This window comes from Triticum dicoccoides, chromosome 2B (assembly GCF_002162155.2).
Source record: "Triticum dicoccoides isolate Atlit2015 ecotype Zavitan chromosome 2B, WEW_v2.0, whole genome shotgun sequence".
Taxonomy (NCBI): Eukaryota; Viridiplantae; Streptophyta; class Magnoliopsida; order Poales; family Poaceae; genus Triticum; species Triticum dicoccoides.
In genome coordinates, this window is record NC_041383.1 from 150420381 (window position 1) to 150436571 (window position 16191).

The 16191-nt window shown below is 43.9% G+C and overlaps 1 protein-coding gene and 2 long non-coding RNA genes across 7 annotated transcripts; 2 read left to right on the plus strand and 1 right to left on the minus strand.

Moving 5' to 3' along the window:
- Positions 1–3253: 3253 nt before the first annotated feature.
- On the plus strand, positions 3254–5654 carry LOC119360690 (chaperone protein ClpB1-like). Its single transcript, XM_037626220.1, has 6 exons — positions 3254–3902; positions 3987–4201; positions 4383–4723; positions 4839–5118; positions 5200–5397; positions 5472–5654. Exons 1-6 carry the CDS (start codon positions 3269–3271, stop codon positions 5652–5654), a joined length of 1851 nt encoding a protein of 616 aa, XP_037482117.1. The 5' UTR covers positions 3254–3268.
- A 1698-nt stretch (positions 5655–7352) lies between these two features.
- LOC119362686 lies at positions 7353–11992 on the plus strand. 4 transcript variants are annotated; one of them, XR_005173601.1, is made up of 8 exons: positions 7353–7518; positions 7633–7713; positions 8072–8251; positions 8420–8476; positions 9280–9328; positions 9404–9532; positions 10870–10995; positions 11195–11992. It is a non-coding gene; the product is annotated as an uncharacterized LOC119362686 (long non-coding RNA). The 4 variants fall into 4 exon arrangements; XR_005173604.1 differs by lacking the exon at positions 11195–11992 and having other exon boundaries at positions 8075–8251; XR_005173602.1 differs by lacking the exon at positions 11195–11992 and having other exon boundaries at positions 9404–9685; positions 10870–10941.
- Positions 10024–12826, minus strand: LOC119362687. 2 transcript variants are annotated; one of them, XR_005173606.1, is made up of 4 exons: positions 12260–12826; positions 11254–11445; positions 10816–11137; positions 10024–10621 (listed from the first exon to the last, which is right to left on the minus strand). It is a non-coding gene; the product is annotated as an uncharacterized LOC119362687 (long non-coding RNA). The 2 variants fall into 2 exon arrangements; XR_005173605.1 differs by having other exon boundaries at positions 10816–11140; positions 12260–12823.
- Positions 12827–16191: the final 3365 nt, after the last annotated feature.

The window sequence follows — 16191 nt, forward strand, 5'->3', positions numbered from 1 at the left end:
CTGGGGTACTCTCGCATGATTCAATCTAGCCCATGTATTTGTAGGCGAAGTTTGGGCTAGAATATCCAATGTTCGCCTCGGAAAGAAAAACGCGACACTTCACTCTCAGGAAACCTACTAAAATAAAATATTTTGTTTGGGGGGCTGGGAGGGGGGGGGGGTCAATGCAAAATGGACTAAAATGCAAGAACATTTGAGATCAGAAGGAAATAGAATATCCTTCGAAACCGATTTTGATCCTGAAAACATGTATCTCCAATATATCCCTTTTTTCACACAAAACCAATGAACAGGTTCAGACGAGATTCATCTTACAAAATCAAATAAATCCAAGAACATTGGAGATCAGAGGGAAATTGTAGGTGTGACGCCACCATACTCCAGCGCCTGGAAGTCAAACTACATTCACGTTGTTCAATCCCAAGAAATCCAAGAAATTGCTCCACACTATTCATTCACCAGGTTTAGTTCCAAAAACCCGATCTGGGGTACTCTCATGATTCAATCTGGCCCATGTATTTGTAGGCGAAGTTTGGGCTAGAATATCTGACGTTAGCCCCGGAAAAGAAAAACACAGCACTTCACTCTCAGGAAACCCGCTAAAATAAATTTGTATCAAACCTGTGTCAGAGCGATTCGGGGGACTTGGAAAATATAAAACTATATATTCACAGTTTTTGAAACTCTGAATTTTTTAATATTCATGAATGGAAAAAATCTTCATGAATTTTTAAAAATTGAAAACTTTAATAAATGTTTGTGAGTTTTAAAAATCTTGAATTAACAAATCAATGAAAAAGAATTAAAAAGAAGTTTTTTTTTCTGAAAACACCCAGCAAAAGGCACACCTGTAGAAACCGCGAAAAATATATATCAAGAAACTAGTTCTACCATACAGAATGCGAGGCACGGGCTGAGCCTAGCCTTGTGTTTCTTATTTATAGTAAACAGTTTCACTTTATTACATCTTGTTTTGGTAATTTGTAGCTTTAGCTCACATACATGATAAATTTATGACATATTAAAAATATATTTAGATACAATGTTATTTCGTATAGACTCTTAACCTGAATAGTTGCGCATACACTTCGCTAAGTTATTACCACCTATTTCAAAGAATGTTATGGCGTAGGGAAGTGGAGCAAGACGCGTCTGGAGGTAGGGGAGGGAGTGGGCGGTAGGGAAGACACAAAAAAAGCTATAGCCGGGCACCTCAAACCACCCCTCCTACGCCCGGGCGAACGCCCTGGTCATTGAACGGTAAAAAAAATGACCCAGATGGGCGCTTCAAACGGGTCTCAAACGCCCAGGCTAACCGGCGCCCTTCGTATCCAGCCTAAATATAGGGTGGATACGGGGAGGCCCAGGAGTGAATAGGCGCGTCTGCCACGTCGGACTGACGGATGGGTCTCATAAGGAATCATCCGAAAACCTAACAGTCCGACGGGCATCTCCTCCGGTGGGGGTGTGAACCCCGCGTGACGCCGCCCTGGCTCATCGCCCGGGGCCAAAGTCCGGCTATTTAAGTCGGCCAGCGCCCCTAGCCCTAGCCACAACCTCTTCCTACCTCTCCGTGCCGCCAGCCCGATCACATTTCTCTCTGTCTCCACCTTCCTCTTCCATCATCGCTCAACACGGCCCGACATAAGAAGACCACTTAGGCTATGCTAACGCTGGAGCACCGCTTCCAGAACGAGGAGAAGATCCAGGCAAGGCACGCGGCCCGGATCTCAGCGGCCATGCCTCCGGACTCGCCGGAGCCAGGAGGAGGAGGAGGGGGAGCGGCAGCCGGAGCCCATGGAGGGGGCCGATCCCGAGGAGGTGGACGCGCCGGAGCCGGAGAAGGAGCCGGCGCTAGTTGCGGTCTTCACCATGGAGGAAGCCATGTCGGAGTTCGTCGTCACCCAAGCGGCGAAGATGGCGGAGCAGACAGCCATCCTGAAGTCCATCCAGGATGAGGCGTACATGGAGTCCAACTGAGCGCTTCCTCCCGCTAGAACAGCCGAACACCGACTCGCTCTTCGACGAGGTGGAAACGGAGATGAAGGCGGAGGCAGAGGAGCCACAGTTGCGTCTGCCCCATGTACCCAGAGCCCGGAACGAAGATGGTACGCATCCCCGACGCAACAAGTAGCGTAGTGTTTTCTTTGCATGGTTTGCATGATTTTAAGATTTCACATATGAGGTGTTGGGATTCAGAGAAAGTTAGTGCTCAGGAACACGTCACGCGGGGACCCACTAGAGACACGTGTCTAGCAATGGGTGGTTTGCGTGGCCGCGTGAGACAAGCGTGGCGCGTGGCCGGCGGAAGTTGATCCGAAGACCCACAGGCTTGGTCACTGTTGGTGAAGAGAAAACAAAAATGCTAGACATACAAAGATTTATAAAAGCCTGTAAACTGTTTCCATCTAACAACCAATCACAAACCTCTCCCCCCCTGATTTTCAGGGGGTGGCCGTCCCGCTCATCTATTGGCCAATGAAAACTAACCCACCCTGTAAAAGCCTGCAAACTGTTTGTACGTGTAGCATTGCCGGAAGAGAAAAATAGCGAGCAGAGGTGCAGAACTTCTTTCTCTTCTCTCACGGCTGCTAGTACTCTCCGTCGTTGCGCACCGGACATGGAGTTCGAGTGTCTTATCATCTTCTGCGTCATGATATACTGCCGATATGGCCATATGGGTACAGTTACAGCAGAGAAGAGCGGCGTCGATCGGCAAGGCGGCAGCCACGGAGTTCATCAGGAATGGCGGCAAGGTCATCATCGCCGACGTGGGCCGCTCGGTCGCCGCGGAGCTTGGCCCGGCCGGACACGGCCTACACCCGGTGCGACGTCTCCGACCATGCCGCGCACAAGGCTGTGGGTTCTAATCAGTCAGCCGGTTCCTATTTGTATACGTACTCCGAGATTTGGGCGACACCGACACGGATTCTACATGTAATAACGCATAACGCATATTATATATATATAGTAGTATAAAAGGTCATGAGGGCGCAGCGATTTTGCGAGTGCCGGGACCCCAAATTACTAGCCAAATTAGGTAGCGATGATTCGGTGGAAGGTTAATAAGAAGAGGCGGCAACCGCCTCCGCGTGATGACAGGGTCACTTCTGTGCGTGCGATTACCGTGCAACGCCCGCCCGTCAGTGGCCAGCTCTTGCTGGAGCGCGCGTGCTGCACGGTCGTCGCTCTAGCAACCTCTGCGCTGTGCCACTGGGCGTGGAGCTACTTCCAGTCCCGCAAGTGCCTGCGCACCTACGGCCGGGACATGACCGGCGAGGGCGACCCGGTCATCGGCCGCGACGACGAGATCGACCGCGTCGTCGACATCCTCTGCCGCAGGACCAAGAACTGCGCGGCGCTCGTCGGCGCCGCCGGGGTCGGCAAGACCGCCGTCGCCGAGGGCCTCGCGCAGCGCATCGCGTCCGGGGCCGTCCCCGACGCGCTCGTCGGGGCACGCGTGGTGGAGGTCGACCTCGCGGCCATGGTGGCCGGCACGCGGTACCGTGGCATGTTCGAGGAGCGCATGAAGAACGTGATCAAGCGGGCAGAGGCGTCCAACGGCAAGATCATACTGTTCGTGGACGAGATGCACATGCTCTACTCCGCCGGCAGCAGCCGGACCAACTGCACCAGCGCCTCCAACATGCTCAAGCCGGCGCTGGCCCGCGGCCGCATCCGCTGCGTGGGGGCCACCACCTTTGACGAGTACCGCCAGTACGTGGAGAAGGACCCTGCGCTCGAGCGACGGTTTCAGAAAGTGCACGTCGGGGAGCCGAGCATTGAGGCCACCATTGCCATCTTGCGGGGGCTAAAGCAACGATTCCAAGACCACCATGGACACGAAATTCAGGATGCCGCTCTCGTCGCTGCTGCGCACCTCGGCGCCCGCTACATCACCGGTACGTACGTGCGTCAACAATTCATCTACCCTCACTCCATTGTACCTTTGCTAATTTGATTTTCATTGTTGTATGTTTCATCAGGTCGTCAATTTCCAGATAAGGCAATTGATCTGATCGATGAGGCATGTACTTTCATAGCCAGAAAGATGAAGCAGATTGACAACCAACTACTAGTAGATGACAACACTACTCCCAATAGCTTAAACGATGCAAATAAAAAGGTGGTTGTCAACCCGAAAAGTAGCTCCACAAATAGAGTGAAGAAAGCAATTGTTGATCCAAATGATGTCGCGCAGGTACTCTCTCTCTCTCTCTCTCTCTCTCTCTCTCTCTCTCTCTCTATATATATATATATATATATATATATATATATATATATATATATATATATATATAATATTGTACTTGGTAAAATGATTTTTATTGCGGGGTGATGTGATTGTCTTGCATGCACGTTCCAACAATTATAATTTGTAGGTTGTGAGTCGATGGACTGGAATTCCTGTTGCTACGCTTTGTGAAGAGGAGAAGGACAAATTAATCCACATTGGAGATAGATTGCATGAGCGTGTTATTGGTCAAGATGAAGCGGTCAATTTGGTTGCGCAAGCTGTGTTACGCTCTAGGGCCGGCCTTGATCAACCTAGCCAACCGACAGGTTCTTTCCTCTTTTTAGGCCCGTCTGGTGTTGGAAAGACGGAGCTTGCAAAAGCTCTTGCCGAGCAACTATTTGACAGTGAAAAGATGCTTGTTCGGGTTGACATGTCTGAATATGCTACTGCTGGGTCTGTAACACGTCTCATTGGAGCACCTCCAAGGTACTACTTACTTTCGTGTGCATTAACATTCCTCTTAGAAATAAGATATATTTTCATGCTTAGTCTAATTAATTAGTTTTCCTAATATAAATGCTTCTTTGATTCCTTTATAAAGCTATATTGGATATGAAGATAGCGGACAATTGACTGAAAAAGTGAGAAGGCATCCATATAGCCTTATCCTTTTTGATGAGGTCGAGAAGGCACATCCCTCGGTGTTTAATATTTTTCTTCAAATTCTTGATGATGGCATGTTGACTGATGGCAAAGGTAGAACTGTTGACTTTAAGAATACTATCATCATTATGACCTCAAATCTTGGATCAGAATACCTTACAACAAAAATGACTGGAGAAAAGCCATTAGAAGTTGCAAGGAACCTTGTCATGGAAAAGGTTTGTTAATCCCAAATTGTCATGTAGGCTCCATGCAACAGTTCCTACTACTGATTGCCATTCATGTTGTTGCTTATGCAGGTTCAGAAGTTCTTCAAGCCCGAACTTCTCAACAGGATTAGTGAGATTGTGATATTTGAGTCACTTTCCTATGAACAAATGAAAGAGGTTGCAAAAATTCAGATTAAGAACGTTGTAGCTAGAGTAGCCAATAAGGGCATCTCTCTGTCTACAACCGATGCCTTGTTGGACGTCATAATGTCGGAGTCACACAATCCGGTTAGTACAGCTAGCTTCTTTTCTTTACGCATAATTTTGGCAGTATCTTTTAGTAACCATTTTTGTACCTACAGATGTATGGTGCAAGACCCATAAGAAGGTGGGTGGAAAGAAATGTGATAACAATGCTCTCTGAGATGCTAGTAAAAGGTGAGGCTGGTGAAGGTTCAACAATCTTCATCGATGCGACAGATGACAAGAAGGGGTTGAAATATGAAGTGGTGAAGATGCCGGTCCTAGACTTTTCTAGTGTGTGAGACCGTAGGCAGATCTAGGGGTGCCATGAAACCCCCTAGAAAAATGTGAAATAATGTATACATTGTTCGTAACATTAATTCTATAACTGTTAAATCTATTTTAGACTATTTGTTGGATTTACGATGAAATTGAAAAAATGAATAATGTGCATGAAAAGTGTTAGATGTGTATAGAAGAATGCTTCTGCCGTATACGAATGATGTATAACGTGTATGAAAAAAAGTAGACATCAAAAAAATTATATATAAAATGTTAATAATGTATTTAAAAAAGTAAAACATGTGTACAAAAATTATTCCTAATGTATGCAAAAATATACAACGTGTGCGAAAAAAGTAAACATCAGAAACATATATTTGTAGAAATGTTAGCCGTGTATAAAAATAATGTTTCAGATATGTACAGAAAATGTACAATGTATCCATAAGCGAAAGTTCCTTCAGGCGGGAAACCCTAGTCAGAAAATCTAACATATAAAGCCTCCTAGAGTACCCGTCCATCTGGGGGCATCGCTAGCGCGCGTCGGTTTTGACCACCCGATCGATCTCCTACGGTCGTTTTTTGGCTACTGGCGGCTGGTCAGCCGTTCGCTTTTTTTCACTTTCGTTCCTGATTCTGGAGAGGATGGCAGGTGGGGCTCAATAGACGTGGGGCCACGGAGTCAACCTAAGTTTCCTTCATCTTTTGGTACGCGGAGTCTTCATCGCGTGCTCGCCAATCGCGATCTGGGTAAAAGCAACCCTATCCCACGAGCCAATCCTGCAGCCGCCTCCCCGCTTCCTCCACACCTCGCCCCACGAGCCCCTCTCCCCTCCGCCGCCTCCTCTCCTTCACTTTTCTCTCGGTGTCGCCACCAAAGGAGGCGCACATGGGCGGTGGATCCGTGCCAGAGAAGAGCGGCGGGGACTGCGCTCCGGTAGCAATGGGGTGCAGCCGGCCGCGGGGAAGATCGCGCCGCCGCCCTTTCCTTCCTCCATCCCTGCCCCTGCCACGAACCCCTCCTCTTCCCCTTCCATACCGGCCTCTGCCGCTCTCCTCGTTGGGCATCACTCCATGTTGCGGAGGACGGTTTGCAGCCTGTGCAGTTGAGGTGAGGAACGGAGGTGGGGGGAAGGAGCAACAATGGGGAAGATGTTGTGTGCGTTGTGGGAAGCAGCTTGTTGAAAGCCCTGGCTGGCCAGGGGATAAGAGCAGGAGGTAAAAACCCTAGATGCCATCCTCTCATTCGGGCTGCATCCCCACGTCTCGTGTTGCCCTCTCTCCTCCCCATTGCTCTGCTTTCCCCCTGATTTCTCTTTTCCATTTTTCTCCTTTGTGGTTTGACTAGGCGGTTTATAGGGTCATCCAATTTTTATTTGCAGGTGCTAATCTTGCTGCAAGTTGTTGGCTGGGTCTCTTTCTCCCTAGGGAAGGCATAGTAGACCTCGGGGAAACCAAGGATCTTGCGGTGGCTATAGCGATGCCCCTATCATCTCATCCCTCTTTCTATGTGCTTCTCTCCATGGGCAGCATCGCCATGGCCAGATCGATGGTTAAAGCCATAGGTGAAATATATTTCTCTTTATTAGTCATTTGTGACAAGCACACTCTTCCTTGATTCGATTTTCTTCAGGATGTGATTATTTACTATTTTTCTCTCGATGCAGCATTTTCCCTTGATTAAATTCAGAAGATGGCGCTCGTTGCCAGTGGGATCTCGAGGAACATGTGACCTCCATGGTGTTCACTGCTAGACGGTGTGGCAAGGAGGGGTACCTTCTGCGGCGATCTTTCTTGGGGAACCCTGGGCAACCGTCATTCAGGTCTCCTACTAAAGATCCTCCTCGCCACCACGAGTGCACGCCATGTCTTCCACCCTGACATGTAAGTTGCGTTCCACCCATCCCCATCTCTCTCTCTTGTTTATGTTGTCTGATTGAATGATTATGGTGATCTCATGATTGTGGAATATTTCTTGCTCTTCTGGGCTTGTGGAAGTGGCCACTTATGGAGGTTGATTGATTTGGTTGGTTCGATAGGATCCCAACCTGAGGAGAATGATGGTTTGGAGATGGCTAGGTAATGTGATAGATTCAGACATCTTATTTGTTGGATGTGTATTTCTTTTTAAATAGGCAATATGTTCTTGTTTGATTGCTCTACAAGGTCTCAAATAGTCAGCTACCATCATTCTTAAATCAAAGGAAAGATTACTGCACTTGTAGTTATGATATGTGCTAATAATGAATTGAAAACATGAAAATTGTAACCTGAAGGTTTGAGCGTTGTCACCTAACCTTTTCTGTTTATAATGAACACCAGGGTATAAATCTTCAAGTGTCTTTCTTGTTTAAGCTTGTGTTCGATTAGCTTGCAGCCCTTGGTAGCACTAAGACTTCACTGGCATCATTTACAACCCTATTGGCTCTCTTTGCAGCAGCCTGTGGGGCATCGACCAGACTGGCAGCGCTTCCAGGAAGGAGAGGCTTGGGGGCCTCGTGGATTGGGAAGATGGCGGCCACCCGGGTTTCTTCGATCGATCTGCGATCTGGACAGGGCCATGGCAACGCGGGCGTCGGGCGTAGGCGACCGACCCTCTGCAGCCACGCGTTGACAGGTAGAAGGCATAACACTCCTCCCACCTTTGCTTCTCCCCTCCTCCCCTTCACTTCCCACTCCTTTCCAATCTAGACTACCCACCTACGTCCGCATATTTTTTCTCTCGATTTGTACTACTTGATTCTCTGGTTCTCTTATAATCTTATTTTGATTCCTCAACTTTTAGTTACCTGTCGAGACTATAAGAAGAATTTTGAGGAAGAATTTGATCAAGAAGACCAAGGTGAATTATGTCTCTCTTGAACACAGTCACGCCTGTTCCTGCATTTTTGGATTTTTCTGTGTAGTAGAGCACATGCCATGATTTTGTACTCCTCTTCCTTTCGCAACCTTGCCTGCCGAGCGCACTGAGCTGTTTTGCTGTACAAAGAGCCTCTCCTTTTCAATGTGCCATGGTGTCCCTCTCCAGGCTAGCTCCAAACTTTTGACCCCATCATTCCCATGATGTCTAAGAATATCATAGGGAAGAGGCTCTGGGAGAGGGGGTTTGGTTTTACTTTTCTGGTTTTGCAACACGATGCGACGAATTTCTCTTGCACATATGGCTTTATTCCTTCATTTACCATATGCAAATCTTAATCTTCAATTTGTTTGGTTTCCTATGAGTGGAGATTACTGTGATGCTATGTAAGCGTAAAGTGTAGAGTGAATCAGATATGTGCTAGGTCCACTAATTTAGCTCATTACCTTGCTTCATTGTTGTGTAGATGCAAAACTTGTTTTCCCTTTTGCTGAATTTGCCACTATTTTTCATTTCTTCTCATTATTATCTAATCAAAGTGACTCGACGTATTTGAGGCTCTCGTGCATGTCTGGTTTGGACTTGCCCTTATTTTTTACCAAATCACTAAACTAAACTGTATAAATAAAATAGACCCCCTCCTTTCCAACACCTTATATATTATTAGAGTGAGCAATAACATGTTATCATATTCGGTTTCTTGTGAGAAGCACTTCAGTTTAGATTGTCATATACTCTTTGGTATATAGCATTTTTTGCTTATATCTATTGCCTATTTCGCATAGAGAGATGGTTTGCTTTGGAGAGGAATTAGATAAGGCCCATGAGTCCTAAGTAAGTGTGATAAGCAAGCCCTGCACTTCTATTTACTATTAAGCGTCAACTAAATTTTTGATAATGGCATTTCAGAGATAATACAATCAATCCAACTGTTAATTTTGGTGTGCTTTTTGGACGGACTAATATGAAGACGCTGGCTAGCTCGCATTGCCATCATATAGTCTAGAAGCAAGGGCAAGGATTATAGGGAAAATGAAGGTACAATGCTCCCAATATATTTTACCTTCTCGGCGAAGTTTTGGTGCTTGCGCAAGAAAATAACACCATCATTATACCTACTGCTCATTTTTTATTCAGGCAATTAGCCATCAATAGGAAAAGCCAACTAATTGTACTTTCTCTATTGCAGAGGTGAAATTACTACTACTTTTCGAAAGTTTTTTTTATGCATGTTCCCCTTTCTTAATCTTCTATTTTTTCAAATGTACATACCTGTGCTTATAATCATTATTACACTTGGTTCTAGTGCAAGAGCATACTTTATCTTTCAATTTCCATCAATCCATCTTGATGTGTGATTGGGTTGTTGTGTGATGCTGTTAGCTATTGATATGGTGTCTGCTTATGTCTGTTCATAAGTACGCCCTTTGCCTATTGTTCGGTTGAGACGTATAGCAAGCACAAGAAAAATCTGCTAATGAGTCCTTAGCTAGCTTTTGATATTTTAGTCTTCTGGCCTTGTTCACACATAGCTCCAGAATTAGGGAACTAGAAATAACTGATTCTTGTCCACAAAAAACAGCTAGGTAATTTTCATAGACCTTCTGACCTTCATTATTATATGCTTTTGCATTTGTTGCATTCGTTCTTTCAGGTTGTTTCATTATTTTTCCATGTTGGCTTTAGGATGCCCAGTGTATTTCAGCTCATATGTACATGTATTGTGTATGGTTTATTTGTCCTATCTGCCGGTGTCTGAGCATGACAAGCAGCAAAGAGGGAGGGGGGATTTTTTAAGTACAAAGCAAAATGTGCACAAAATAGATACGGCTCACAATGTCATAGCATAGACTGGAAAAAATATACATTGTATATATATCATAAATACTATTATCCAGTGCTCACGATTTATGTTCACATAGATACATGGTAACAACAACATACCTGGTTTTGTGGATAATGACTACTCCAGTGCCACAACAGTAGAATACACTAGACTGGTCAAAAGTGCTCCATTGCCTCAATTGTAGAATACACCGGACTGGCCAAAAGTTGTCCATAGCCACAACTGTAGAATATATGTCGCAGTTTGACCTTCATACTCTCAATTTGAAGCTTCATATCATCCTGTTTAGCCAAAAAATATCATAAATTGCACATTCATTTGGGTAAACATGTTGGCTTTCATGTAGTGATATTTTGCTTTGGCAGTGTGCATCGTATGATGCTGAGGCCTAGAGATGAACCTTTCCACCATCTTAAAAGAAAAAAAGTTTGTACCCAATAGAATGAAATACTTTTGCCCAGGGTGTAACAGCTACCTGGGAATGAGAATGCCTAAGGTCTCTTGCAGTTTCTGAAACTTCTTCCTGCAGATCAAAGATATCTCAGAAGCTATCTCCCCGGAAGCTCCTGTAAACTGAATATCCACTGCTGCTGCTACTGAGCTGCGCTACTGATGTGATTGATTGTGAATTTGTCTTCAGGGTTGTATCAGCATGGTAAGAGATCTCGCTGCCAGCACTGCCTAAAGGGCTAGCTTCAGGATTGACCTATTTATATTTACGAGTGTGTGATCACATTGCGATGGCAGAGATGACTGGCGGAATAATACAGTTGATGTTCCATTTCTGACAGCCCACTCTGCTGTAGACAGAATAGTTAGTAACACTCTAATACACTTTTTTTGTTTGTATTCAGTTGATAGGTGTAATCAACAATTTTCAGAAAACAAAATCAAATGCAGACTTGAGTATTACCTGAGGGCGCACTGGAAAGGCTTCCAGAGCTAGGAGAAGAAACGGTTGAAGAAGATATGGTCTTAGGTGTTTCATAGGCATCAGGTGTAAGAGTGCACGAATGACAGTTTGCCCTTTGAAACGACGTACGCCGTACAGAAGCTTGGAATGCATTCAGAGATTTTTGTTGAAGTCTTGCTTCCTTTGAGCTTCCTGCAAACAATCAACAATGGTAGCCACACGATTAAGATTGCACTAGGCAATTCTTATCCTATATTGTACTGGGTTTTATTCTTTATAAAAATTGTTCAGCCTAAATTTTCTGCAAATTTCCATATTGAACTTGGAACCAAGTAGTTGCAGTGCAACCTTCAGTGTTAGGCTGGTAGCTGGGGAATTAAATGAGAAGACAATGATAATCCTACCAAATGCTTTTCTCACTATATATCACAGTGCTCCAGCTAATCATCCTAAAAGTTTTCCAAGACGTATAGTGGTAACATTAGACACTACCAACATCAAACGTGGTGTAGAACTGAAATTAGTATGACAGAGAGAACTAATAAAGGGGTGAAAGTTTCTTATGACAGTAATATCGTCCGTTTTCGTCCGACCAGTTTCGTAAGTTGTCCTTGGTCATCCGTATATGTTTCTGCTTGGTAAGTTATGTGGGATAAAATTCGAATTTCTGTTATGGGCCACTGAAAAATTGCCCCATGTGCTAATCTTTTGGACTTCTTTTGTAATTAATAGTCTCACCCTGCTTCTTTACATCAAATCCTAGCAACTTATATATGTGCTAGATATGCAAGAATCAAACAAGCGAGCAAGGCCTGCCGCATAATGCCACCAATCGAAAAACAACTCCGACGAGGAAGACCAGGCTGCTATCAGCAACCAGCGAGCGAGGAAGGAACCAAAGAATAGAAATAGCCCGTCGGCTTGTGCAGCCGCGGAGCATCCTGAAGACCCCTGTGACACTAAAAGAGGGGAGGGAAGGGTGGATGGAGGAGGAGCAGAGAATCACCTCCAGGCGAAGGAGTTGGTGTCGCAGGCGACGACCCCCGCCAGGGGCAGTGGTCGCGGCCGCCGTCCCAGTCGACGAGCGCGTTGGCGATGTTGCCGAAGCACGCCTTGACGGACATTAGCGTCTCCCCCGTCTCCTATGCCGCCGCTGCCAACAGCCCAAGCACCGCCGCACGACGACGGCGCTAAAGCGACCGTCCTTGCCTTCTCCCTCCGCCGCCTGCGCACTCCGTACGGGATCGAGAAATCTCCTCTCCGGACCCACCTTGTGTCCGTCAGGGGAAGAAGCATAGCCGTGGTGGTGTGTGTTTTTTCTTTTGACGGGTGTGTGGTCTTGTGTCAGCGGGGAGGGGAGAAACCGGGGGAGATGGACACGACCTGCGAGCGAAGAGAAAACTGGTGACGTGTACACGTGGAGCACCAGCACCGACGAGCAAAGCGGCTGGTTTGGGAGAACGTGTGTGCACACATGTCGGACTGGTTTACAAGACGGGTAAACATATCCGAGTCCATCACACGAACGTGTTAGTGTACGCATGTATTTTTTTTTTGAATACGTGTACGCATGTATTTGTTCTCCGAACACATACATTGCTGGATTTGATGCTATATATTTTTGTTATCAGGTTGGATTTACCTCAGTTTGTGTCCCTCACGAACTCAGATCATCTAAAAATGTGAAAATTGGATTCCCGCAGAAAAAAACGTAAAAACAGGAAGATTAATATATAGAGTAGTATAGCATGCAGTCGAACAAAAAATATAAATTGTCTTCAGGCATTGTTGATCCCGGTTCATACGAGTGCCTAATAAACCACCAATGCCCAATCTCCATGAAGCTATTGTTCCAAATTTAAAAAATGATGTCATGCGTGACGTTTCTAAGACGGACATATTGGAGGTGGTATGTATGAACTTGGCAACCACCATATACATTCTTTTGACCCAAACATTGATGCTACGAAGGAACAACAACAGTTGCATCCAAGTAAAATTACTCTAGAAGTGTCGGATGCTCAACATTTTAATTGTCTAAATGGCAATACAATCTGCCAATGTGGTATGCAGAATATAATCAATTTATTTTATCCTAAATCTGTATAGTTAGTTATTCCACTTCTGTTTATGTGCTGGTTAGTTGCACTATATGATATAGCTAGCTATGTAGTTTTCTTTATAAAGTCGGATTAAATAATCCACCGCAAGCTACATTCGTAGCTTTGTTTTGATGTAAGTTCATGCTTTTAGTCTATCGTGCTTCTCATTATCAGGCTTGATACGCCTGCGCCAATTATATATAAAGACGCCATCTAAGTATCTCCTTGCATTGGTATGCCTGGACCGTAATGCTATCAGGATCAATAAAATATGCCATCTAAGTATAATGGTTTTAAATTTTAATGCTTGGTTTGCTTTGGCTACTTGCACCAGTTGCACAAGCAGCCTCTGTTTTTATTCCACATACCCAAGGGCAATATATTTTGACCTTCTATCTTTGTTCAACTGCAATATCTCAAATCGAAAGGCACAAACTTATTTTGAATGGTAACTAATTGGATCCGACCACGAGTGAGCCAAGGGATTGTTGTACTCCCTCGCTGTCTTTTCCAGTTTCACTCACTGCCAGAGCAAGAATACTATGTTTTGGTGGGGTTTCTTTTGGAAACAAAGACAACATATCTCGATGTGAAATGCTTCGACCGTCACGTTTTAATGTTAGCCATTATTAGGTTTATGAAAAAGTATTTCACTACTACCATGCTTCTATTCTGCATGTTCTTTTTGTCATAGGATGCATGTGACATCATTAGTATTAAGTATGAGGTAGGGGTTTTATGCCTTTCGATAGATCTCAAGGTCTCATTGAGTTTTATGGATGGTAGTACCAGCAGAGGGGAGGGTCTGATAGTTAGAAGCTACCAGTGAGAGAGAGCAAACATTTAATAGATATGCCTGTGTGCTGGTATTAATCTAATCATGGTTATGTATATGGGTGACGTGCTTTTCCATAAATTTGTCTGTTTGCAATTTATCTTTTGCCGAGGCAAAGGAAATGGTGTGTGTGTGTGTGGGAGAACTAATATATTTTAGGACGATGGCTTAATTGCAGGCAGGAAAAAAGATTTGGAATGTATATGGCAAAATGAAGGACAACAATATCAAAACCTGGTCTACAGGAACCAAAGATGAAGAGTTGTTTAGACGATGAAATCATGGTCAATATTGATGGAACATGCCGTGATGGCTCTACCTAATATCACCACCTTCATGTTTTTCCTGTTGGTAGCAGATACAAGACTCAGCTAGGGGTTAAGAGACCAGCTCTACCTATATGATGCATCTTTGTTAAAATAGTTTGTCTTATAAAGCCAATATCAAGTGATTTCATAACTTTCTTTTGAGCTATCATGCTACCATGTAATGAAATATATAATGTTGTGTACTAAGTATCTGTTAAATTGGCTCTAAATTGCTCTCACTTTCATGGCTCACTCTCGCTTTTTGCATCATGGGCGCAACGGGTCGTCTAGCATGAACAAAGGGCAAGCATATGCTTTCGCCTTCAAATGCAATTCCAAGGGTCTGCGCCTGATCGTCTACTCAATATAAGCAAACTACAAAAGCCCCTTGTTATATAACTTAATATTAGTATAAATGCCTACCAAGACTTCTATGGTTATCATCCTTTTGGATCTTATGTAATCCACTAAGATCATCCTGTGCATTTAGCTATCGGTTATTTGCTGCTTAGACTGCGGTGTGGTATGCTTTTGAAACAACCATGATAAAAAAAATATGCTTTCGTCTTCAACTGCACGTCCAAAGGCCTCTGCATGATTTCCTATCAAATCTAAACAGATCACAAGAATCCTTTCCTACATGACTTAGTGCATCATTTTTGATCTTATGATCTTATGTAAAACAAACCATGACAATCCTGTGTGCATGACTATCGCTTGCTTGCTGCCTATAGTATCAGAGCTATGCTTTTCGAACAACAATATGTTAATGCACACTCTTTCAATACTTGGCTTGCACTCGGCTTTTGCGTCATTGGCGCAACGGGTCATCTAGTGTACAGAAAACATGCCCAGTAGCTATGCTGAAAAAAGGAATCCTTCAGCCAGTGGGCGTCAAACATGGGAGCCTTGGCTGAAGGCCAGCGCAAATTGGCTGGCCCACTCTGCTTGTTACCCGGTTGTCTAACTTTCCTCTTCTTCTGTTTTTAGTAGGTTTTTCTGGCTATTTTTATTTTTGGCTTGATATTTCAAAAATAGAAAAAATATTTTAGAATTTTTTTAGTACGTTTTATATATAAAAGTGTTCAGTATATATATAAAAAGTTCAATGTACATTAAAAATGTTCGGTGTATGTTATAAAAAAGTGAAATGATGTATATGGTGTACGTAACATTAATTCTATAACAGTTAAATTTATTTTAGACTATTTGTTGAATTCACGATGATATTTGGAAACATGTATAATGTGCGTGAAAAGCGTTAGATATGTATAGAAAAATGCTTCTGATGTATACGAATAATGTACAACGTGTAAGAAAAAGAGTAGACATCAAAAACATATATATATAGGGAAAATCCATCCTACCACCCAGTGATAGTTACCCCACATGTCTCATATACTACCATGTGGTACTATATATACTATTTTATTATTTTAAATATGTTCATATAATATATCTAAGATATTTAAAAGCAAGTTACATGAAAAAATTGCATATGAGCCCATAGCTTTTTTTTTATATTTGTGAAATACGTATATATTTGTACTAAAAAAGAGCATACTCAAAAAATGGTTCATACTACCTAAAAATTAGTATATATACTACCTAATCATTGTTATATACTACATACTACATGTACATACTCTCGGTTTCCACAGATACTACATACAACATACAAAACGCAAGTGGT